The sequence below is a fragment of the Pleurodeles waltl genome, chromosome 7, assembly GCF_031143425.1.
Source record: "Pleurodeles waltl isolate 20211129_DDA chromosome 7, aPleWal1.hap1.20221129, whole genome shotgun sequence".
NCBI classification, from domain to species: domain Eukaryota; kingdom Metazoa; phylum Chordata; class Amphibia; order Caudata; family Salamandridae; genus Pleurodeles; species Pleurodeles waltl.
Genome location: NC_090446.1, coordinates 194,509,947 through 194,537,025, shown reverse-complemented (window position 1 = coordinate 194,537,025; position 27,079 = coordinate 194,509,947). Strand labels below are relative to the sequence as shown.

Sequence of the window (27,079 nt, the reverse complement as noted above, 5' to 3'; positions counted from 1 at the left end):
ATGCTGGCCACGATGGAGCGTGGGCCAGATACAGGGACCAAGCTCAGCACACTGAAGAAAAGTACTGGGTTGCGAGCCTTACGAGGTTCTGCATTGAGGATGCATTGAGCAGCAGAAGTTTCAATGTGTTGCGGGCTGAGATACTAGATCCTTGATCGAGAATGCATTGGGCAGCAGCAATTCCGGAGAGCTGCAAGACTTCAATGTGAAGTCCTTCATTGAGGATGCATCGCACAGCAGTGGATCAAAGGAGGCGCAGGCTTGCAATGTGGGGTCCCGCACTGAGGATGCGCCACTCAGGTGCGGTTCTGAAAAACTGTGGGGTCCAACGTCGAGGATGCATCGTGTAGCTGCACTTATGATGCGGAGATGTGTTGCCCTGCTTTGGCTCTGCCCAAAAGACCACAGCTAGGCTGGTAGAGCACCTTCAGGCCCACTTCAGAGGCTCCAGGACTGGGGTGTACCAAATGGGGTAGGCCTCACAGCTGGCAGAGTCAAGGTGCTTGGTTCAAGGTGGTTGGAGGTTCTGTCCCTGGGGCTCGAGTCAGGTAAACAGCCAACTAACACTTGTAGTCATGCTGGAGGTCATGGGCTCATGATCCAGGTCCAGCGCCTCTTACTCAGGCAGTGGGGCAGCAGGCCTTCTTCTGAATCTTCTACAAGCCCAGATGTGTGCTGAAGAGTTGGGTCTGAGGGTTGACTATTTATTATTGGTGCCGGTTTTGAAGTAAGAGAAGGTTCTAGAGGGTCCCACCCCAGAGGTGTTTGGAATTTCCTGCTTCCCTGCGTGGTCCCAGCTTATCTGGAGGAACAAAAGACTAGTGAGAAAGCCTTTGAGAGTGTGCTCAAGCAGAGTTTTTGTGACGTGCATTTGTGGTAGGTGACTGTTCCACCCCAATCAAATGATTGGGACACGGAAGTGCCAACTTTCTAAAAGTGATATTTTCAAAATTATGACTCAAAATCCTACTTTACCATTAAAGAGGGTTTAAAATTACAATTCTTTAGACATAAAACTCAACATTCCTATTTGCTCCCAATTGAAAGATAACACTTAATAAATGTAATAAAGTAACCCAGTGTTATCCCATGGGAGAGGTAGGCCCTACAGTCCTGAAAAACAAGTGTAAGAGTTTTCCCTAACAGGACATATAAAACTACACCCTCCTTTACAAGCTATTTAGGGCCTAACCCAGGGAGGACTTACATGTATTAAAAAAGGAAGGTTTAGGCCTGCCAAAAGGTTTATTTTGCCAGGTCAAAATTGCATTGTGAACTGCACACACAGTGCTATTTAAATGGGTGGCACCATTCGTGCTGCAGGACTACTAGAAGCATTTAATTCACAGGCCCTGGGTATATGTAGGTCCACTTTACCAGGGATCTACTAATAAATTACAGGTGCCAATTGGGTGTAAGCCAATTTTACCATGTTTAAAATAGAAGGCATAAGCATTTCAGCACTGGTTAGCAGTGGTAAAATGAGTAGAGTCCTACAAGCTAACAAAAATGGGTTTAGAAAACAGGAGCATGAAGGCAAAATTTTGGTGGCTTACTCTGCTAACAGGGTCGTGTCAAACAGTAGGTATTCTACCATTATACCAGGGATGGCAAATGTTACATCAATAATCATCACAAAATGTAAGGTATGGGACCTAATATGAGAGGACACTGTTATTGAAGGGACCGGCTCCAAAGACTCCTACAAAAAGGAAAGGTTTGTCAACATTATGCCATTAATGTGTATCACCCTGCCAAGGATGCCCACAATATGCCAATAATGACTGTTATTAGTGTCAGCTTTATGGAAGGCAAGGGAATCCAGAAATAATTCCATTGTGCAGAGACACAATATGCTTAGAGTTTGCACCATCATGCCAAGGATCTTTACAGCATGCCGGAAATTACCAATAATATTCAAAAGCGTTACCTATTCATGCTAGTGATGGCTTCATATGCTACAACAAATTATTTCATGGGTGGACCAGGTTGTCAGGCCTAGAGTCAGTAAGGAGCAACAGTCCCAGTCTGACAGTCACTATATATGCCATGTATACTCCCACATATTTACAGACACCCACACATAAGCTGATCCACAGAATCACACACCCACACATGCATACACATGTGTGCACACAAACAGACAAACTCATACCCAATGAATGAAGGCGTGGTTCACATATATATCTCATCTGAATCTGGATGACTCAATTTCTGACTCCTGAACTTGGTCTGACCCATGCAGATCTGTTACTGCTCCACTATAGCTGGCCCTGCATGCAAACACGCAGTGTGGCTGTCAGCACAAGGCCTATAATGTGGCTTATGGCTCTCCATATTTATTGATGGTGTTGCAGATTCTGTACTGACAATTATTGTGTGAACATGATGACCTGTCATTGGCTGGCTGGCCTTAGGGACGTGATGGGATGTTATGCAGCTAGAGAGCTGAATGAAGTATTTTCTGGTCTTGCTCTCTAACAGTGCTCTTGTGCATCCAGCCCTAAAAAAGAATGTGGTTGTGTGATAGGGCACAAGGTCATCACTCTTGGGCAAGTTCATTTGCGTTCCTGACAATGTTAGGATTTAGAGCTGGGTGATTTCACCATACAACTCAAGACCCTGAGAATTACAGCTTGAATTTCTTTTGGTTCTACACTCTAATGTCATGATCACTAAGCCACCGCGGATTACCATAAGCACCTACAACACGAGGTGCTCTATGTTAGGCAATATGTGTGTGGGATTTAGATGACAAAATAAAATGAGAAAGGAAGAGCACTGTTAACCACCGTTTGGAACAATACAGTTTTTTTTATTTGTTGCAGCTCAGGAAGATTCAGTGATTAGCCAGAATCATCATTCTTGGTATTAAAAATAAACCATAAGAATTTCAATAGCTTTCTAGTCTTACACTGTTCTGTCGTTGGGTCACCCGGGAGCCATACAGAAACAGAAGAGAGGTTTGTGAATCTTGGTGATAGTAACGTTGGTCCCATGCATAGAAGGGGGACTGACTAGAAAGCTTTGTGTTGGGGGGCTTGGTAACTAATATGAAGGTGCAAATGGTTAGGAATATCCGATCCAAGGGAATATCCCAAGTGCCCGTTCATGTCATCATGGTGGATGAAAAGGACCAGGTCGATTCAAAAGAAGGAGTCAGTGGTTTCGATCAACACAGTATGGATCAAATACTTTTTCTTCAAAACATCCTCAACAGTTGTTAACTCACTTTTGAGGTGTGTTAAGTCACTTAGCTTTTAGATTCCTTCCCCTTAGCTTTCCCACCTCTCCTCGTTCTGATGGAAGTAGAAAGAAGTGACTCAATATATGGTTCTTAGAAAATGGCATCGGTGTGCCAGTTTCCAAATGAAGGTTGTTTTATCCACCAAAAAACCTTCTGAAGACTGCAGATAACTTTCAATTTGACTCTTTCCTTCACGAAGCCAGAGAAGAGCCTTTTAGGTGGGCAGGGGTGCATGACCATTCTTTCTTCTAGGGGATAAAGCACTGTTTCGCCACCTTGATCTGTAACTAAGGTAACTTCTGAAGCTGTATCACGAGAGTACCCACTCTCTGATGAGATCTTTTCCGGTGTTTTGTTTGAAGTAAACAGAGAAGTTCCTTCTAGCACTCCATTAAATTGGAAAGAGAAAAGAGATGGAGTCGGAGATCTTTTCCTGTTCCTTCACTTTTAGTACCGGGGTCAGCACTGCTATAGGAGGACGGGGCTGGCAACGCATTTAGTAGTGACTCCTTGGACCTGCTTCAGTCATGGGCACCCTAGCAAAAAAAAAAAATATATATATATATATATATATATATATATATATATATATAAACATTTACCGGAAACGCAGTAGGTTGATTAAAATAGCAAAAAATTGTAGGAAAACACTAGTGCTGGAAAAATAAATGACAGTCACAAAAGGAAACACGCACTCAGATATGGTAGACATTAAACACCAACATGCAGGTGTTGCAGTACTTGTAGAAAAATAATAATAATTGCTGGAGCCCGAAGTTGTTGCTTGGAGCCTGCCATCGGTGCCATGGAATGTCACAGTTGCAGAATACCATGGCTGCCTGGTCTTGATTCCATCTCCTGCCTTTCTTCTACACCTGAAACTCTTGTCTCACCATCTCATTCGTTCAGGTTGTTTGTCATTCTTATTTTCAGTGTTTGTCATAATGTCCCGTCTTTTTATTTCTCCTATTTTTCACCCCTTTCTGCCTTCCTTTGTTTTGCTTTGGACAAAGCCTGATGATAAAACTTTTTGGTTCCCAGAAGATTAGAGCCAGTGCCTCATACCGGCAACCACTAGTACAAGTTAAGTATTTAGGTGAAATGACACTAGGGCGTGGTTTGTGGGGGTGATCTAAACCCCATTTATGCATGTCTTTGACCACCAAACTGGGGGAGCGAACAGGCCCGTTTTCCTTTTTTGTAGTGGGGCCCACAGCACTCTTGCTATACCACTGGCTGCAGTGCTGAACAAAAATGCTAATTAACTAAAGATAACCTCAGGATCCAAGACTATAATGATTGTTTAACTTGCCCTCGTGTGGCATCACTTTCCATTGTGGCGATGGTGGAAGATTGTCTCGGTTGTGCTGCCTTGAAGATGGCCCTTGCTAGCAGCAAACAATGAAGTGCGGGGTCAAAAGCCCCATGTCTCTATTTAAATGCTCTTTAAAAGAAACATAACTGTGCCAGGCGGGCACTGACCTACGCAGTAGCGGAAACTGGCAAAGTGTGTGCAATTATGTAATAAACAGTCAACAAAATCAGTGCAGCTCTACCTTAAAAGAGTATTTGCAGTGTACATCAACCGGAGGAGTGATTAAACATTAACTCGCCCAGGCCTCCACCCCTGAGCCGAGAGAGTATAGGCCTTGAAGCTAAACTAATCCTGCCAGAGGAACCTCTAAAATTAAGGACAGCAGAGAGGGGACGGGCCAGAGCGGAGGCAGTGGAGTTTTTGAGGGCCAATAACCTCAAACAAGGGACTGACTGGGACCTGGCCGCTGTTTGCTGATGATAATGCGGCTTTCGAAAGCCCTGCTAGACATGGAGATGGCAGACTACAGCGAGGCCTTAGACCCAGCCTACACCACTCTAGAGTTCGAAAACATGCAAGTATTAGCCATGGGCAACGGTAAGTCTTTGTGCTTCAGCATAACTTTACTTGCTATTATTTCAGTTTTTAAAAGTTTGTAAACCTCTGTGTCCCCTTTGGATCACTTCAGGTCACTTCTTACTATGTTGCAGATTTCGCCTATTTATTTTAAATCAGCACATTTACATTGTCTTACATAAGTTAAGGAATGGATTGCCATCTGAACTGCCAATTTCCCAGGCTAGTATTTTTTTAAATATTTATTTGGTTTGTTTTTATTATGGTGGAATCATGAATATGTCTGTAGCGTTCACAAAGTTAAAGACGTGTAATGTCTTAGACATCATATAAATTAACAGTTAACTTTGACATCTTAAGGGACAGGCCACAAATTATCGAAGGTATTCTGAAAATCAGAAGAAGTGTATTCTATAGGGCTGTGCTAAGATGTTAAGATACCCGTACTGGGTGAAAAAGGCAGTTTGCTATTTTCCCATGTTGCTTTACATCCTGTATTAGAACTGTTTTTTTTTATTTTAAAATTATTATCAAAGTGCTAATTTCGGGGTGTATTTGTGTTGCATAGGAACAACCTCAACTTTCTAATTTAGTTTTGTTCCGCAACTAAAGAACATCTCGATGAGTGTACATGTTAGAACTAAATACAGACCTATGTACTTCTTTGTGGCAAAAATCGTTAAAGTGGGAGATGACCTATATTACACTGATGCAACAGTTCACAATCGTGATCCAAAATGTTTGCGTTAAACTGAATAATAAATTAGAGTAATGTTGTCCCAACATTTCCAGATTCCATAGATTGTTCTATTGAGGTTTCACTTTTTTAAACATATTTGCACGAACATACACGTGCAATACCTTTGCATTTTACAGTGGTTAGACGATCCAGATATCGTGGAAGTGTTGGTGCACGATTGCATTGGCATCGGGGCAAACTATGTACGCCAAAATGTTAACTCAAAAATCCACTGACAGCGGTGAAGTCATCTGGACCGGTATTCGAATACCGAACCCTGACTATATTTTACGCTCTTCTAAGTAGTCAAGTTATGTGCTTACACAGTCAATAGTCTTAGTACATAGTGTGCGGAATGTTTATATAACTATTTGTGAACTAATGATATGGTGATGTTATAAAAAAATTTCTAGGAATGTCAGTAAGTTCTTTCAAGCCTTTACACACCTCTCTGTTGTGATCAGCTTATTAGATACGAATGACTGGTTCATATATCCTAACCGGGCCCATTGAGCCTGTCATTCTTCTCAGGTAGCTAAAATAAGTAGTACTGAGTTGGGAAATAATAATGATTGCTCCGAACATCTTTTATCCTGAAGAAGGGGCAACGGAACCCCGAAACGCGTTGAATGTTGAAATAACGATTATTTAATAAGAATGAATCAATCACGTAATTACAAGATTAAATATAAATTGAAGACATTCGTTGTATATTTAAGGAACACATTAAAAATATACGCTGAATACATTGAATCGACTGACAATTAGAATGGATATTGTTATCCACGAATTAAAAAAGTGTGCTGTGCTTATTCGGTAGAACATTTTGACAGTAAATGATAATACGGTGTGACGTGCGTGGTACAAGCAGCGCGAGAGCAATACATGTCTCCTATATGTGCCAGCTTAGCTGTAGAAAAAACGTCTGTTATTTTTGATCTGAGTCGCTAATGCTTCTTTTTTACATTTCCCACAATAAGTAGTGTTGGGTGTCCCAGTGTATGTGTAAATGTCACACTGGCTGTTTACTTTGCGAGATAACTCAGTGATGCGAAGCATCCAGTTGTTACATCTCCGAATCTTACGTTTGCAGCCTTCGAGGCCCCCCGTAGAATAGGTAAGCCATTTATGAGGTTAACACAGTAGTTAAATCACAAATGTTTCCCAGCAGCATAGGTGACTTTCATTTTCACGCAGGAGTTACTACCAGTACTCTGCCACTCCTAGCAGCTCAGCTGTAAAGCAGCTTCATGAACTGAAATAGGATGTGGGGGGACTGAGCCACTGCGGACACCTAGGGGCAGATTTAATGAAAGTGGTGCTGCACCCAGTGCGGCGACGCTTTCCTTGCACCCCTTATGCCCCCCTACCTCCACCATGTGTGCGCCGTGTCTAAGATACAGCGCACCGTGGCGCAGGACGCTATTGATGTACAGTTCAGGGTTAGCGCCACAATGTTGGAGGTAACCCTGAACAGTACATAGGGGCCCATTGTCAACAATGGTGTGTCCCCTTTTAACGCCTGCTCTGAGCAGGCATTAAAGGGCATATTTAAGAAAAGTGCCTTACGTCCTTTGCCGCCATGTGTGCAGGATAGAGGGCAATAGCGTTGTTTTTTTATGACGCTATTGGTGTACTCTGGAGGAGTAGCACCAAAATGTTGGCGCTACTCCTGCAGAGTACATAGGGCCCATTGTAAACAATAGCGTGCTCTAAACAGGCTTTAAAAGTGCCAAAAAAAATGATGCAAGAAATCTGTTAGATTTCCTTGCGCCATTTTTTCGGCCCTCCTAACAGGGGAACGCCCCCATTGCATACATTATGCCTGGCGCAGGCATAATGTACCGCAAAGCTTTACAAAGTGGAACAATGTATGCATTGCACCACTTTGTAAATATGGTGCTGGGAAAATGTCACCTTAGTGCTGCCTTAGCATCAAACCAAATGACAGTAAGGCGGCGCTAAAGTGGCTCTAGGCTCTCTCAAATCTGGGCTTATGGGCCAGATTTAAGAAAAGTAGCGCTACACCCAGTGCAGCGCCACTTTTCTTGCGCCCCTTAGTGTGGCCCGAACGCCACCATCTGTGCACCATATCTAAGATACGGCACACCATGGCGGTAGTTATAGAATTAGCATTATAATTTTTGACTCTAGTTCAGAGTTTTGCAGGATTTGAGTCAAAAATATTGACGCTAATCCTGCAAAGCCCATTGAGGCCCATTGTAAACAATGGTGTGCCTCCTTTTTACGCCTGCTCTGAGTAGGCATTCAAAGTGCTGAAATAAATGACGCAAAGAAATCTCGTATACTTCTTTGCGTCATTTTTTCAGCTCCCGTAATGGAGGAACGTCCCCTTTGCATGCATTATGCCTGGCGCAGGCATAATGTAGCACGAAGGGTTACAAAGTGGCGCAATGCATGCATTGCGCCACTTTGTACATTTGGTGTGGCGATTTTGGCCGCCTTGGGCCACATTAGCATTCAAATATTATGCTAAAGTGGCGCAAGGAGGAGCTAGGCCCTCTTAAATCAGCCCCTTAGTGCTTGCAGCATAAGCGTTCCTTTAAAACTTTAATAGACATTTTCATCATTCAACACGTTTTCCTTCGGTCCGAGCGTTCAAAGGGACGTAGTCTCTCACACACAGCAAAATCCCTAATTACTTTTTGTTTAAACATGAAAACATGTAAAGACAGGCAGAGGGTCGACAGGAGTGTGTATGTATTGCTAGCATGTGTCTGTCGTGTACACTCCTGCCTCAATATGTCTATTTAGATTACATTGAAAAACAGAGGGTACCATTTCTTTTGAGATTCCGGAGAAATTCTCCCCAAAATGTCTAATCTCGTTTGGTACATGATATTGTTGATTTTGTGAAACGTGGTGTTTGCTGGTTCAAGATTCGTGCTTTTGGGACCTGTGAAAGAAACCCGAAGCTTGATTTCACACAGAGCTCTCTGCCGGAGAGTTTTTCCCTGAAGTGAGTGAAACAATTCTCACCAGACTGGTGCTTAGGTGGGACATAGGTCCATTTATTTATTATTTATTTGTGAAACACTCAGAAAACTTAAGTTCTGCCTGTCGCATGGCACCTCAGGGGCACCGTTTTCCAGAACGTATCTTTAATTTAATTCATTCTTTGTGTTGTAGTTGGTTAACTTTAGTTGAACACAATTGTCACATAACAGTGGCATGCAAAAAAAGCTTAAAGCTGAATCGTTCTAGCAGGAGTGCCAAGACCCCACTGTATAACAAATAACAGTCCCTGTACCCACCAAAAGACCAGCACTACTGGATTAAAAGAGGCAGACAGCCACAGAAAACAGTCGAAGACAGAAACGAACGACAATGTCCTCTCGACGTTCATATACTAGAGAAGGGCGTCCATAGGCAAACACAAGAGAGTCTAAGAGACTCACAGACACACAGAAACTCTCCCAGGAAATCACAAACATGAACTCATTAAGAGGCACTCTCTCACTCACAGTCTCTCAGGCACTCATATACACTCACAGTCAAATACGTGAGGCCATTTTAGGATCTACAGGAAACGGCTGTCACTTGCAGAGACTGACGGACAGACACCAACAGAAAAATACGTGCACTGCCAAACGGAGACAGTGTCAGGCAGAGGAAGACACTGCCAGCCAGAACCTGACATGACAGGCAGAAACAGGTGCTAACCATTAGACAAGCACAGCCACTGATACTTTATCACACGGCCCCTGGTAGACACTGGTATAAAGACAGCGGCGTCACTCTGCTCACAGACACCCATGGCAGGAACTGACAGACACTGCTAGTGATTCTCAAAGCCAGATACTCACAAATAGGTGCGGTCTGACAGAGAACAACTCTGATAGACTGACACACAGCGCCTCAAAGACACACCCGCTCTTGTACGGACTACAAGGGCAGTAATTGACACTGGCAACTTATTCCGGGTGTGGTATGTGAATATCACTGAAAGGCACTGTAACACCGACACTCAGACAGACACCGCAGACAGGCCCTGACAGAAAGACGTTCCTAGACTGATATAGACAATCTTTGGCACCAGAAGGCACGTACATACAGATACTCATACACAAGGCCGGTTGTAGGCGGGTGCGAGCGGTGCGGCCGCACCGGGTGCAGTATTTAGCAAGTACTTGCGAAATTTGTGATTTAAAAAGTCAAGATACCTATTGCGATTAATGTTCCCGCCAGGGAGAGAGAGATTGGAGCTTTGCCTAGCTGCAGCTTTGACTCGCTAAGTAGCTTAGAGGGTTAACATGCCTGCTGCAAAGAATAGGTCTGTATTCTATATGGACAACTGAGGTGATTAGTAAAGTCAGGCTTTACACCCGCTTTAAAACGAATGTATGTGAAAAGGGCTATGGAGAGATGAGTGGCACATTTGGTGGGTGGTATCCGAGGGGGTGGTCATGGTGAGATTGGGGGGCGCCCAAAAAAACGTTGCATTGGGCACTAAAGTCGGCCCTGCTCATACAGGCACAAGCAGATGCTCAGAAACACTCGTAAACTGACACAGGATGTCTCAGACACTCCCAAAGAGATACCCATAGAAAGGTTTTTGAGAGGCACTGCCCCCCCTTACAAAAGGACACAGAATCTAAAATGCTGACACCATAGAGCATACATTGACAGACGGAAGCAGACACTGCCCAATACAGCAGACTGACAAGGGGACAGCAGCCAGTCACACACACTGCCAGATACATGCATTGAGAAACGTGCAAGCACATTGAATCACACTGACACTGACAGCCAAGAACGATGGCTGTCTTTGACATGAAAGGCGCTTGTTCTGACACTGCTACTGACAGACACTGATCGTTCAACACAATGATACAGACAGCATCTGAGAGACAAACACTGTTGCTCAAATTCGGGTACTCTTACGAATTTTCTGTGAGTGGCACCGGGAGACAGGGACAGTCACGGAAATCCGTTGAGATATTCACAGGCACAGATAGAAAAATACTTATGAACAGGTATTGACACTGAGAGATACACGCAGTTACTCAAAGCCAGACACTGCAAGATATGGACAGAGAGACTCTGTGTAACACTGACGGACAGGCCCAAGCTACGCTGCCCAAAAGCCAATCAGTGACAGGCCATTCCAAGGAGATTGGCAATGATACCCCGACTACATTTCCATCCGTTTCCTGCTGGATTCACCATGTTTTAGAAACAGGTTTTAAAAGCATGTTATGTAGGCATAAGAATCAACGAAATCATTCAAAATAAGGACTGGGGATATGCCATAATGAAGCCTCTGATAAATGAAGATGCACTGTTGAGTACAATGCTTTTTGAACCACAGCACGCTTAGTACGAGTCATTTTGCACCCGAGAATGGTGTTTTCAAAGGTTAAGTACCTTCTGAATGTGCTACAGCGTCCCATGAATTGTGTTACATCACATTTGTCTGTCGTGTCTCAGGGAGTATTGTGCTATATGTTCAGAGCAACTGGAATTATGCACCAAAGGAGCACAACATTATGTGGCAGGGTTGACTAAACTATGTGGCAAAAAAAGGCAAATTATGCAGCATAATGCAGCACATTCTCTATACTACTACTTCATTATTTTGCCATTTTTACAAATGGTAACACTATCTGGGCAAAGATTTAATCCCATTAGTACCAGTTTAACAACAAAAAACAGAAATAATCAACTGAAAGATGAGCAGTTAACCTTTGCAGAGGGCCTTCGTTTGCGCACAAACGCGTTGCCACGTTTTTGGTAACTTTTGATCCGTCTGAGCTAGAAACAAATGTTTTTTGTTAAAATCTGCAGATTATAAAGCAAATTATGGATTATGTAGCAAATCCATAGTTATGCCTTAAAAGATGCGGCCACAGAATCACATAATTCCAGTTGCCCTGTTTATGCTTAATTGGAGCTTTATTTCATAAACTTAAGGTTGCTCTGGGGCACCTTCGCAGTCTGGGCTATTACGAGTCTGCTACTGCCAAGTGCACAGAATTGCAAAAGGGCAGCACCATGTGCCTCGGGCTATGAGAGGGGTAGCAGGATACCAAGGGGTGCTCCTTGTACCGTGGGTGACAGGCACACACATTCCCACTCACACCTGAGGCTCTTGTGTCTCACTGTGAAAGAACTACTTTATGCTTCTAATCACGTGTGTCAAATGCAGTGCTTTAAATGGGCCGGGACTGTCTGGTACTGAGTACCGCCACTTTTTTATTTTTAGAGGGAGAGTACCTGCACCTCTGAAGAAAAACGTAATACTTTTAATTGGAGAGTACCAGCACTTCTCAGACATAATAGGGTACTCTGGTACAGAGTACCTGCACTTCTAATTTTTCATTTCAGTCACTGGTCAAATGTAAGAATACAAAAGTATCGTGGACTGATCCAAAACGTGATCCAAAGCCCATGGAACCAATGTCAAAAAATGTTAGCCCACCCAAACAAGGCAATGACTGAAGGAGCCTGGCCCAAATCCCCTTTCTGTTTGTATGTGTATGTTATATGTTCTTTGCTGAGGTGTATGGGGTTGTGTTTGGAAGCGACTTGATGTCTTTTCACACAGCTAAAGTTGCCTGTAGCGAGATTTTTAAAGCAAGGTTTCAATGAGATTCTCCACAATTGCTGATGAAACCCTTCACACTGCAATTAATAAAAATAGACCACACAGTGAAAAATGTATTATGTTTTCTCTCACTGAAATAAAAACCAAGGAAAGAATAAAATGCCTTTATCATGGTTCAGGTTTCCCTTATCGCTTTGAATAAAACTGCAGCGAGAACATATACTTTGGATGGGACCACTGCACACATATTTGTAATAAAAAAAAAAAATCAAAAGTAACTAATTTAGAATGTGAAGAAATATTGATTACATCGTCAAGGTACCATGAAGATTTCTTGCTCACATGTTTTGAATTACATTTTCATGAAAAAAGGAGCACATAAAACGAACGACTGCTTTTTAACGAGATAGAAATCCCAATTATTCTTCGAGCAGTGAAAAAATGTGTCCTGAAATCCCTGTCCAGGAAACAAGCAAGTTGGAATTTGCCTTCTGCCTAATTCATGTACAAATCACAAAAAGAAATGCAAAGGTGTATTAAATATCTTAGCGGTACAATTTGTGTTTGCACAGCAAACTCAGGCCACTAAAAGCTCAATCTAAAATTCTGTGAAACCGCCTGTCATTAGGAACTGCAACCAGGACAATGTATGTACGAAGAGTCCTGGTGAGCTCTGGTACAATACCAGGTTTCAGTGCATGGATCACTGGCATTCAGGAGTGTGGTCTTGACAAATGTGTCTGGGCTGAAGTTGTCCTATGCTGAGCCATTCCCGTGGCAGTAACACTCATGGAAGACCTACTGATCATAACCACACTTTTCAGAGGGGGTGGCCCGGGGTCTGAAGGGTCCAGTCCTGAAGAGTAGTGGATTGCAAGTGGTTATTATTAGCCCAGACTTGGCAGAAGCAATGGACACTCTACTGCTGCTGTCATTCAGTTTGTTGAGGTCGGTGGTGCATCATAAGCCAGGGCCGGACTGGGAACTAGAAGCAGGCCTGGAGAAAATGCTCAACCCAACGCCCCTCCTTCACTTTCCATCACTTTATTTTCTCTTTCTCTACTCACTCATCTCTCTTTCGTCTCTCAGGCTCCCCTTCTTTCTCTCTTTCTCTCTTTCGAATGCACCCTGTGCCTGATTAATTAACCTTGGGGAGCTGGGGGAAGAGACAAAGGCTCCAGCAGCCTGGTCTTTTAAAACCGGCATCCAGTGGCACCCTCCTATGGGGGAAATGCCTGATGAAATTAATATATAACAGTGATTCTGTAGGAATTATTATATATAAAGTTAAAAAACTATTCATTGAGAGGCTTAAGAATGTCTTCCTCATCTCAAATAATAAAAGGCAAGCACACTCATATCAAGTTTTTCACATAGAGTGAAAATTCTGTTGAGTCATACATTACACGTAACATACATATATGCATGGCGGATGTTCCAAATATGAATTATTTCGGTAGTAGTGCACTATCCGTGAAGGTGAAAATGGAGTATTAAAATTCAAGAAACAAATAGCCTGGTTCTGGCAAGTACAATCTTGAGATGCAGTCAGAAAACAGTGAATTCAAAATATTCCTCACTCGTAGATTAAACAGTACAGTCATATAATGATATGTGGGTCAAGGTTTCGGCATGTGAAGGATTGAGTTATTGAACTGGGTATTCATCAGGAGAAGAGTATCAAACACACCCTCTGGAGCTAATTCTTCTGAGATCAACAAGACATATAGGGCCTGATTCAGACCCTGGCGGCCGGTGACCGCCAGGGTCACCGGCCACGGGAGCACCGCCGACAGACCGGCGGTGCTCCAAAGGGCATTCTGACCGCGGCGGTTCTGCCGCGGCCAGAAAGGGTAAACCGGCGGTCTCCCGCCGGTTTATCGCTGCCCTTGGAATCCCCCATGGCGGCGCAGCTGGCTGCGCCGCCATGGGGGATTCTGACACCCCCTACCGCCATCCTGTTCCTGGCGGTTCGCCTGCCAGGAACAGGATGGCGGTAGGGGGTGCTGCGGGGCCCCTGTGGGCCCCTGCCGTGCCCATGCCAATGGCATGGGCACGGCAGGGGCCCCCGTAAGAGGGCCCCACTGTGTATTTCAGTGTCTGCCTAGCAGACACTGAAATACGCGACGGGTGCAAACTGCACCCGTCGCACATGCCCACTCCGCCGGCTCCATTCGGAGCCGGCTTCCTCGTGGGGAGGGGTTTCCCGCTGGGCTGGCGGGCGGCCTTCTGGCGGTCGCCCGCCAGCCCAGCGGGAAAGCCAGAATGGCCTCCGCGGTCTTTTGACCGCGGAGCGGCCATATGGCGGTTCCCTCCAGGCGGGCGGCAACCGCCGCCCGCCGGGGTCAAAATGACCCCCATAGTTGCTTTGAGGATTCGGGTGAGCTATATGGTATGACTGGTAGGCCTTACCGTGCAGTACACTTGCAGATACCATTTTGGGTTCAGTCAGGTACATTCACCTAACCTTAAGCTCAGCACTGGGTAGCTGTGTCTGTGAGCAATAAGACTTAGTATATGAACATTGTGTAAAGCACGTAACAGCACCAAACAACAGAATGAGAAAGTCACACAACATGAAAGAAATAGGATACCAATTTATAAAAATAGACTAGGTTTTTATACATTTTTAGAGACCTTAAGCATCTAAATCCACATAAGGATTCCCGAAATACATATTTTAGAAGTGATAAATAACTTTTGTGTCAACCGCAAACAAGAATTGGCCAACAAAAAGTTTGGAAACCTTCGAAAAGTTTGTAAAAGTTCGTTTGACAATTCCAGTCTGTGTTGGGTGACCATTCCAGCAGCACAGAGGTCTAGGGTGCCAGAAAGGATACTTTGGAAATTTACCTGCCTACCAGAGCATTTTTAAAGCAAGATCCAAACTTTACAAGATGACCACCATAGACATCAATAGAGTGGTCCTCAAGCTAAGGGATGCAGGCAAAAAGATGCTCAATGGATGCGCTGGTTGCAGTGCGGTTGACGGGGGTGCCTTTGTAGTGATTCCTTGGACCCTGGGTGAAGTGGGGAGAACTTGGCCACAGAGGTACAGAGGTCATGGTCCCTCAAGGTCCTCTACTTTGCAGGAGCTTACCAGCCAGTTCTGGGCTACCGGTCAGTCTGCACCTCAGTTGGAGCAAAGTCTGTTGGCAGGGCTAGTGTCCCTTGGGTACAATGGATCCAGTCCTGGATAGCACACCCAGGGACAGCAGACGTGGGTGCAGGTTTTGGCTATCTCAGATTTCTCCTCTGGGGTGCCCACCCACTGGTAGCAGCAAAACTTCTGCAGTGGCAACCAACTTTGTGACTTGGGCAGCTTCAGCTCTTGTGTCCCTGGAGCTGAATCCAGGAGATTAGCCAAGTGATCATTGGAGTCACTGCTATTGTTGGATGTCAGGAATCAACATTTCCCCAAGTCAGGAGCCATAAGCACAGTACAATCTTTAGTAGCACAAAGTGCAGTATGTGCAGTCCTTCCAAGCATGCAAGCCTCTCTTTGTGTGGATTAAGGGCAGCTGAGCAGTCCTTTTTTATTCCTCTCTCCAATTCCAGTGTGATCTGAGGGTCAGGATGCCAGGGTGCTACATTTCACCCAGGAGATTGCCCTGAGGGGACCATGCGGTCACTCGTCAATGGGCTACTAGGTCCAATCCTACCTAGTGATGAAATTCCTGTGATGGGTGACATCTGGCTATTTCAAAATGACACATTCTTGCCCCTTTCAAGATGGCACAAACTGTCCTTGGTTGTCAAGAGCTTGGTAGCCCACCCTGGAGAAGTGGCTACATGAGGACTACACAGCCTTGATAAAACAGGTTTGAGGGTCAGTTTCCCCTCTCTAGCCCTGTCTCCGTGCTGCCTACAGGGACAAAGGTATACTACTTAGGGGTGTTGGGCCAGGTGGCCCATCAAGGGCAGCTTCCCCTTTGAAATTCTCCTCTGGGTAAGCCCCCTGAGTGGCCATCCTAGCAGAGGAGGTGACACTTCACTGCTGCAACACTGCCTTTGTTCCTGAGCCTGGGAGTCGTTCACATGTGTTGCAGGCAGTCAGAAAGCTGTCTGTGTCTGTGTGTGTGTGTGTGTGTGTGTGTGTGTGTGTGTGCCACTGTAAGGCTACTGGATGAGCAGAGCACAGAGTGGCAACTTTTGGAAGTTGCCTACCTTTAATAGTGACATCAATTTCAACCTGGCCTTCAGGTCACATTTAATGTCATAATTAATTTGATACCTTACATAACCCAGTTTGGTAGTCCCAGTCAAAACGTAGCTGGGTTGGAAAGCCACCCGGTAAAGCTGTGTTAGCCAATAGGGCTACCAACGTTACCGAGAGCAAAAGGTCAATGTGGAAGAGTTGCTGTTAAGACATAACGGAAAATATATGTCTTACTTAACAAAATACAGCTCCCTGCCAGAGGACTCCATAGGCCTTCCTTAGGGGAGACTTAAATATAGTGTGAAGGGATAAGGTGGCTTTGCCATTGGGTTGAATGGCAAAGTCAAAATGACAATGAAATCACTGTCCTTCCAGTCTTCAGTGGTAGGCTGGGAGCCATTTTGTACCTTGTCACATGAAGGGTGGCTTAACCAGTGTTGCAGCCCTGAGCTGACAATCTGTCTTAAATGCCCTGGGTACCCTGGATAACATATACTAGGAACTTATAAGTAAGCCCGGCCTTGCCAGTTGGATGTAGCCAAATCAACATGTACTTTGCATGTGGTTAATACACCTGCATTGAGGTCTGGTTAGCAGGTCTCAGTGCACTCTCAGAGCTAAAAAAACAGCAGCACCAGTTAAAAAATAAATGTGGGCGTGAACATGCAAATTGAGGCATTTCTTTACAGTTGTCAACAAAGGAGTCTGTGCTTGGCCATAAAGGAATCCAATACTTCACAAAAGCTGCCTTCTTTTAGATGCTCAACAGGGAAAATACTAGTATCAGGGTCAAGGACCTCCACAAAACTCTTGCACTCACATGTAGCAAATGAAGAGCTTCTGCCTACCAGGGAAATGCCTGATGGAATAAAAGGCCAGTCCATGTTTATTTGTGGATGAGGAGAACCTAAAACCACTTTAGAGGGCTGCTGCCTTGAGGTTAGGTTCAGAATATCATATAAAGAAATATTCTCTGATATAGAGATCATGTGCTTAATATTGTTTACAAATCTATTCACACATTAGGTGTAGAATTTCTATTATTCACTCCAATAGAACAATCTATGTTTGTAGACAATATTTAGCGGATAATGTTTCTGTCGGACGGTTTTCTGACAATGATGTTCTGGAACCACATCCTGAGACGTCTACCCCTGATTCCAATTCAGGCTAACAGGAGGGGGTAACGGAATGTAATGGCATAATTTGTGCTTTGCCTCTTTGAATTCAAATTATCATATCTGAAGAGGACAGCATCACAAAAATATGTCATAAAGGACTTCTGAGTGGTCTTTTTATGACATGCACATGCATCATGAAAGAAGAGGCAGGCAAACCCCAGTAAGCAGTACACAAGAGAAGGTAAAGGGTGATCAATATTCCAGCTATGGCTTTATTGTGACATTGCATGCAAAAACAGGAATGTAGAAATTAATTTCCAAATGATAGTATTTTCAAGCCAGGCCTATTGCCTTTGCCTGTGCTTGGTAGAAGTGGTAGGGATGTTAAAGTGGTATTGGTGATGATGCTTGTATTGGTGCTGGTGGCAAAGCTTGCATTGGTGGTTTTATTTCTAGCACCATTGACACTGATGGTGGTATTGATTGTGGTATTGGCAGAGTTGATGTTCATTTTTATGGTGGTATTTGTGGTGATAGAATTGATGTATTTGTGGTGGTGATATTGGGAATGGGAATAATGGGAATGGTGCAGTGGGGGTGGTATTGATGGAGTGATATTCGTAGCATTAGTGGTGGCATTTGCAGTATGGGTGCTGATGCTATTGATCTTGATAATTGTGGTGGTAGCACTGTTGGTTATATTGCTGGTAGTTTTGGTGTGATTGATTCTGGTGCAATATCGGTGTTGGAATTGTAGTGAAGGCACTGGTGACGATATTGGTATTGGTGGCCTTGCCAGTGGTGGTGGATTTGGTGGTAGTAAGGGCATGCTATTGGTGTAGTGTTGGTGGTGGCATTGGTTGTGGTATTGTTGCTATCACTGGTGGTAATACTGCTGTTTTGGTCGGTAGTGGTATTGTGGTGGTGTTAGTGGTTTTGGTGTTGGTGTTTGTAGTTCTGGAGGATGTACTGGTTGTGGTGATATTAGTGTGATGCTGGTGGTGCCAGTTGTTTGGGTATGGTATTGGTGTTATATGTATTCCTCATACTGGCTGTGGTATGTCTTTTGCAAAAACAACAAGTGATGGACGGAATGCTGAACATTGTCAAACACTCGCCCCCAGTCATAGATCTGGGTTTAATCCATCGTTCTTTTGCTCACCATGCCACCCCAGTTTGGACCCAGCCATATGCAAATCAGTCTTGACCCTGTTCCTCATGGGAACAGTCCAGACCGAACTGCCAAGCCAGGTCCTCACTGGACCGGAAACAAGCATCCTGGGACCGGTTTCGGGGTTTCACCCCTCATCAGCCAGGCTAGCTTGAATCCAGTGGCATGGGAAGCACGGGACCCACGTCTGGGCATACCCTTCCCACTTAGGGCGACAAAGCAAAAACAATGCATCCATGAGATAAAAAAATGGAATATGATAAGTGTGATTGTTGAGTGTACTCTTTCTATGGAAAATAATTCTCCACGCCTTGCATTGTAAGGACTCCACAGAAGGTGGAATTATACGACAAACAGCGAAAAGCGTGAAGTAATAGATAAATACTTCTCTGAGTAGTTAAAAGAATGTGTGACAAAATGTCAGCAGGTATTTAAATATGAAGATCTAAAATGGGCATACAAATATTGCCTTTCAAGCACTCTTCTCCAAATGTACTATAAACACATTCGATTACACAACCTTCTTTAAGAAGACAAGGTTGCACACAATAAACTTCCGAGGTAAAAGACCAAACCTGACATCCTAACTGGTTTCACTTAACTTGCCAATAGGTGGATAGGAGAGCTCAGGCAGGGGATAGTAGAGGTCACCCAAAGGACGGCAGAGGTCATGCAGAAGACAGAAATGACCACGGAAGAGCAGGAGAGGTCATGAGGCTAAACTATCTGCCACAATAAATCAAAAGCTTCAGTTCAGAGTGCATGGACTGGTCTACTCTGTGTGACAATTTACTTTGCTGCAGAACGCGTGGTTGGAAAGTGCATTTGCACAGTTTCCTTTTCTTAATGTCTGTAGGAAAGGCAACGAATTGAACAATATAACAGTTTACATGTTAGGCTACCAACAATAAAGGCTGGTTGTTATGTTTTTGGAATTACAGGCTTGCTTAATCACGATATGATAGTACCTCATAAACTCTAATCATTGGTGGTTCTGATTTTGGACGATCCTTTTCAGTTTGATAAGCTTACCCTGACCAATCTACTATTTATTGTTGGTTTTAATGCTCAGCCTTTTTCCCTTTTCCTATGTGGAGCTAGTTTGTCCAGTGCATTGCATATTTTGTGGTGGACGTTTTACAGCAAGCTTCATGACGGGCTATACAGAGCAAGGCCATGTATGTTGTGGAAGACACCAAGGCCCTCATTACAACCGTGGCGGTCAAAGACTGCCAGGGCTGTTTTGGAGGTTGCACCGCCAACAGGCTGGTGGTGCAAACTCACGTATTGCGACCACGGTGGAAGTGCTGCGGTCGCACCGCTGGGACCGGCGGTTTTCCGCCACATTGGTCCCGGCGGATTTAATTCTCCAGGGCAGCGCTGCCCAGGGGATTACGAGTCCCCTTCCCGCCAGCCTTTTGAAGGCAGTAGGAACCGCCATGGAAAGGCTGGCGGAAAGGGGAGTCGCGGGGCCCCCTGGCACAGCCCCATAAAGCTTTCACTGTCTGCACAGCAGACGGTGAAAAGCACATCGTGCAACTGCACCCGTCGCACGGCTGCAACACCGCCGGCTCCATTTGGAGCCGGCTCCCATGTTGCGGCCGACATCCCCGCTGGGCTGGCGGACGGAAACTCGGTTTGTCATAATGGCCACCGCGAGAGTGCGGCTGCATTGGAGGCCGCATGGCGGTTACAACTTGTGTAATGAGGGCCCAAGTGTGATAGCAAAGCATGCTTGGTGACATTTTAGACAGAGTATGTCAAGGTTACTATCCGCTCACATTGAAAGAGAAACACAACAGTGGAGTTATGAACATTAAACATTTTAAAGTTATACTGCACTCATAGATTGTTTTGCCAAACTGAAGTCTGTACAGCATTGCGATGATAGAGGGATTCAGAAACATGCATATTGATCCACCTGAGCATATATATTATTACCAAGAGCTTCATTAGAAGTGGCTCAATAGATTCTAATATTTTCAGTAACTCCAACCACCACACAAATAGGAATTATAAGTTTCGAGGTTTTTATTGCATCTGGTCAATAGAGAGTGTGGTAAAACCTAAATTGCCTAGATATATTTCAGTGGATCAAACCTGAAGAAATGTGTTTGGGAAAAAATGTTGATAAACACCAAGACAAGCATAATTTGGAGTGGTAAGCACTAGAATCGCCATATTATGTGCCACTTTAGGGTAATAGTTCATAATTGGTGCTATTTACCTCACTCCAAACGTGATAAACCCGTATCGTTTAACAGGTACAATAATAAACCACCAAAATCCAAACAAAACCTAAGGAGGGCCTCAATGTAATGTGGCACAATGCTTCCTTATCTTCATATGAAATTAGAAGGGAATTGGATAGCCAATCTCACCTTTCTGGGAGACTTGCCCCGCCATGAGAATCGTTCCTACAACGCTGATGATTTAAGGAAATGAAGACTACAAACCTGCTTCTAACGCGCATTCTATTGAATAACTGGTTGTCCAAGTCATGCACTGGATAGCAGATGCCTTGCAATTGTGCATGTGCCTTTGGTCACTACAGAATGTGTGCACTTTTCCAGACAACCGTAAATGTGCAACAGTACAAATCTGTGGTGGGAAAGTTGGGATGTAAAACCTGAATCTATATGTCTAATTGGACTTGCATGCTAGAGCAGAGAGCAGTCACTTACCCAGGTCTGCAAGTATCTTATTATTTTTTGTATTTTATAGATACATCCCCATCTGAAGCAGCACATATCAACAATGCAAACAACATCGGCATCAGTTCTTTATGTGCAATATGTGGAGACCGGGCCACTGGAAAACATTACGGCGCTGCGAGTTGCGATGGTTGCAAAGGTTTCTTCAGAAGAAGTGTAAGAAAAAATCACATGTATTCCTGCAGGTAAGATGGCATATTAAATTGTGTTATTAATAGTTATGATATTACTTAAAGTCACAGAAAGGGTCCCGTACCACAAACAGATGGTTCAGGGTGACTACCTCTCTTGTTCTTATTTCAGTCACAGTCTCCAGTCCTGGACTTCTGAGTGTTCACCAAATACTTTCTGGGTGTGATAACCTTGTTTGGATTCCATTGAACTAATTAAGCTAATATACTTCCAAGCAATGATTCGTAGGTGAGAAGTTAAGCATTAAAGTGTGTCCCTTACGGCCTAGAGTAAAGTGTACAGCTGCACAGCAGATGGAAAAAGTTACAAGATTTTATTGAACTGAGAGGGTCTTAGTTGAACTTGTATGTGGGACCTATGTAGAGGTCAAGCAATCAACGGTGTAACACCCACAGCATGATTATAGAGTATGGTGATTGGTAGGCTGCTTTGCCACCATTTTGAGCTGTACTCATGCTGCTACCATTTTCTTGCCACACTTCACTTACTGAGCAATAATTTAGTTGTACCCATATAAGTCACAAAACGGGTGGGGTCAATGAGTGCCCGAGTGGTGTGCAAATGCTCTACGGAGTGAAATCAAGACGAGGAAATAATAATGCAGGAAACACCACCTTGCGGAGCGGTAATAGTAATGGGTCATTTGATGCAGAATTGGCTTACTGACAATGAGCACCAAGACAACTGGTAACAATAACAGCTCGGTCTGCATTGATAGGCACAGTACTTTTACGTTGATTATGGGCCCACCTGTAAAGGTGGTAGCACTATCTGTGTCTATGTCATGAATTAAACCACAGTGGCAATCAATAAGCATTAAGAAGGCTTATTCTAAACAAATAAATGTAAGAGTTTAATTGTTGCGCTGATACATGAAAATAAATTGTCACAGAGAACATCTTTTCTTAATATTAAATGAATTCAGATGATTTGTTACCAATTTTCAGTCATTTGTTTTTCATAATTTATCTGGCATTTATGCACAAATAACCCCCCCAAAAAATTAATTAGCACATATTCCCCATGCCTTTACAAAATCTAGTAAATGTATCTATAAACATCCTTCATCATATACTGATCAATAAATACATGTTTATCCATAGTATTGCAAAAAAACCTACAAGCATTGCCTGAATACTGTCCAGAAATTTGGAATCACTTGAGTTCAATTAACTGTTTCATGTCTTTCCTTCACGGGAAGCTTAAATGTTCACCTCATAGCTTGATTGGAATTTTTACAGCTTTTTGTATTTGGGTGTCCCTAGGCCAAATCCTCAAAAAGTTGAAACTGAATTTGTAAATAACAATCATCGTCAGGCACCTGAACGTAACTTGTTCTTCTTCTTGAATGACGGAACATATACAGTAGGCTCATTTCCCATTTCAAGGGTTGCACTCGGGTGGCTGATAGGGGGTGGGGGCGAGGGTGGGTAACTGAATCTCTCTGTGGCATGTTGCCAGGTTGCCTCATGATGGTCTCTTTCCTTCTGTATCTGCATCTGTAATATGTCAATGGGGCCACTCTCCTATGTAAATGAGGGAAATCCCCCCTTGAGATTATAGCAGCCCTACATGGGCACAGGTGCTAGCTGTTGTACAGAAGGGGCTCCGCAAGCATTTACAGTCACTTCTGTAATACCAAAGTGCCCCAGGGCTACAAAAATTGGGTGCACATGTTTGTTGCACATCTGACATAGTTTTGAGAAAACAGGCTCTCATGTCCATTTATACCTATAATATTTAAGTATTCTCGGTTGTGCAACATGAAATAATGCAAAGGCATAAAAAGTTATTTTAACCCCACTTTCTCCAAGAAGACAGTGAATAAATCAACAGTTAACTCTACACACTAATTCCTCCAACTGTTCCTAAATCAGATGCTTCTACATTGAATAGAATTGTATTAAAATTAACCCTGTAACTAGGACAATTGAGTATTGTAACTCTATGTAGTGCAAAGTCTCTCAGAAACATTTTCAAAGCTTACGTGAGTTCCAAATTCTTCTGCTGGAATATTCTTTAACACATGAAGACATAAACATACAACACACTTAGGGGCTCATTCTGAGCCCGGCGGGCGGCGGGCGCCGCCCGCCTGGAGGGAGCCGCCAAATGACCGCACCGCGGTCATAAGACCGCGGCGGCCATTCAGACATTTCCTCTGGGCCGGCGGGCGCTCTCCAAAAGAGCGCCCGCCGGCCCAGAGGAAATGCCCCTGCAACGAGGACGCCGGCTCAGAATTGAGCCGGCGTAGTTGCAGGGGTGCGACGGGTGCAGTTTGCACCCGTCGCGTATTTCAGTGTCTGCATTGCAGACACTGAAATACACAGTGGGGCCCTCTTACGGGGGCCCCTGCAGTGCCCATGCCATTGGCATGGGCACTGCAGGGGCCCCCAGGGGCCCCGCAGCACCCCCTACCGCCATCCTGTTCCTGGCGGGAGACCCGCCAGGAACAGGATGGTGGTAGGGGGTGTCAGAATCCCCATGGCTGCGGAGCGTGCTCCGCAGCCATGGAGGATTCCCCCGAGCAGCGGGAAGTCGGCGGGAGACCGCCGACTTTCCGCTTCTGACCGCGGCTGAACCGCCGCGGTCAGAATGCTCGTGGGAGCACCGCCAGCCTGTTGGCGGTGCTCCCGTGGTCGGTGGCCCTGGCGGCCACCGGCCGCCAGGGTCAGAATGACCCCCTTAATTTAAGGTTAGGATTCTCATCATAGTCCATTATTCACTTGTCATGAAACACTGCGCTATACTTACAAAACACAAAAACACAATTTGCTTTCCAGAGCTCTCTTGTGAACTGCAAAGCGATCTAAAAGCATTGGTCCGAGGCGAGAAATGGTTAGCTGCCTGTCACTGGGATGCTTTCTAGATACGAGGTGGCCATCAGCTGTGTGCTTACTGATTCGGACCCTTGTTTTGAAGTCGCTTTGGCCTATTAGGATTCTCTTTGATTAACTGGAATTCATATTAATTGTAGAGGTTTCAGCTACAGAGAGCTTTAGCAGTCTATAGAGAGATCTGTTGATTGCAATACATAATGTATACTGGGCTTTGCTGGTCCTTTGCTCATGACTGGATGGCTTTTATGTCTCTCTCAGTTGTCTTCACTGAACTAAATTGCTTTCCTCCATATTGTTCTGCTTGTCCTGAACAAGAAGAGTTTTGGGATCAAAGTGTACTGATTAGAAGAACTTTACCCTTCCGCTGCATTCTTCAGTGCACTCTTTTTTTCATATTTAGCACTTCATTGACGTTCATGTGTGTACTTGACCTCCCTCCCTGCATTTTTTATTTTTTCCCATGTGTGCTTCTTTCATCCCCCCCATGTCCCATTCTCCTATCCTGCTGCCCTGCTCCCTGTGATTTTTGTAAATGTTTTTTATTTACTTTTTAACAAGGGCCATGCAGTTGCAAAATGCTGCCAGGCTGCTGGGGCTTTGTGCACACTTGCAAAAAAAAAGATTATTCCATATCCTCCACAAGCTTCTTTCATTTCTTGACCTCCATCCCCGATGCTCCCCACCCCACTCCTTTGATTTATTTATTTATTTAAATTTATTTATTTTTCCTTAATAAAAGCCTGGTATCCGCAGAGTGCTGCTAGCCCATTCGATCCCTTGTTTCCGTGTTGTGTACACTACTTTTTTTAACATCGCTGTTCTTCACTGACTATCAACCATGTTAGAATGGTAAATAGATGGTATCACTGCACATGCATATACTGCGAAGCACACACGCAAATGTGCCATAATGTCAGCATGCACATCGCAGGGGCATCTTGAAATGAGTTTTCTTTAACAGAATCCTATCGCATGTTTGCCATCCATGGTCATGCATGCAGATATGTCTTGACACAAGTGCATTTGTGCAAATGGCAAAAAGCACTGGCAAAGCCAATAAATCCTGTGCTTAGAACTGAGACCTATTGGCTTTGCCAAAGTACTGCTATACCTAGTTTGCTGAATGGTGATCCACTTAATTAGCCTAACTATCCCATGGTTATGATAACCCTAACAGAGGAGTTGAAATGTGGAATAGTTCCTCAGATTCCTGAAAAAAAGCTGTATAATCCTTATGTCACTGTCACTTTTTTGTTTTCGTCTTAAAACTATTGGGCTTCTCTTGCTGCTTTCTAGTCATACCACAATACACTCGCTTCCACTGATTCCTATGCCCTAACAGTGTTTCCCTTTGGCATCCTTCTTACGTAAAATATAGGTTCTCTCTTAGGCTTTTTTGGTCACTTGTTACAATTTCAAACATGCCCATGTAACTCAGAAATCATTTCCAGTTCACAATGCAAAGCTCTAGTGGAGAGCATCAACAATGAAGGAAATTAGGACTTATCTTTTCCAATGACTTTGCAAGGTGTCCAAAACAGAATAACTTGGATACCTTTGTCGTAGTGTGATATGCATCAGTGACTCGAACTGAAGGAACACTGAACCTCTCCTTCATACTCCTTCCTTCTAGTACTAAAGTTGTGTACAAAGATATAAACATCTTCAATGTCCATGAGATTAAATACCCTCTCTCCATAAATTATAGGGCTATTACAAGTCACAGTCGAGTTTCCTGGCCATAAAAAGGCATTATATTGAATGCCAAGTTAGTGCCATTAAAAGGTCATGGAACTCTGAAGTTACTTGGATTGAGCCTGATAAGGTACGACACAGTGCTTTTTATTTCTTTTATACATGGCCATGCCATCATCATTTCCACACACCACTGAAACCATTAGTGTCTTGCCACTTTACGTGAAAGTAATACCATGGTTGCAAACAAAAAGAATAAGAGTAGAATCTGCAGTGCAAAATTGAACACATCAATACAGCAATTTGTTACAAAAAATATTACACTCATCTTCATGCAAGTCAGATTAAACTCCGTGTAGTTCAGAATGTGTAAAAACACACAGAGATTCTGTTGTTCCTCCATGAACATTAGGTCCAAAATGTAAATATAGTGCTATAAATATCTCCTTTGTACTAAACTGTAATATCTCCTTTGTACTAATCTGTTCACTTGAAAAAAAAAAACAGAAGAATAAAAAACAGTCCTTGTTTTCATTGTGTAAACTCCAGCTGGAATGATGATCCCTGACCTGCTTTCACTTTGGGTCTGGCTGTGACAAAATGCACTATAACGTCACAACTCAACAGTTGTACATTATTATATTAGGCAGCTATGTCACTAGAGATGTCACAATTCTCCTGTAACAAGGAAATTAGAGACTGATTTTTTTAGACCGGGTTTGCAGTCACCCGTGTATTATGA

At 43.9% G+C, this 27,079-nt stretch overlaps 1 protein-coding gene across 3 annotated transcripts in view; it reads left to right on the top strand.

The window, feature by feature from the left end:
• Positions 1–27,079, top strand: part of HNF4A (hepatocyte nuclear factor 4 alpha) — a 558,778-nt gene that overhangs the window by 471,069 nt on the left and 60,630 nt on the right. Inside the window, exons 1-2 of one of the 3 annotated variants that reach the window (XM_069243561.1) lie at positions 4,908–5,159; positions 21,621–21,795. In XM_069243561.1, coding sequence (XP_069099662.1) covers positions 5,039–5,159; positions 21,621–21,795 — 296 coding nt within the window. In that variant the 5' untranslated portion in view covers positions 4,908–5,038. Of the gene's footprint in view, positions 1–4,907; positions 5,160–21,620; positions 21,796–27,079 lie in introns of those variants that run through there. The other 2 variants (XM_069243563.1, XM_069243562.1) reach the window with 2 other exon arrangements.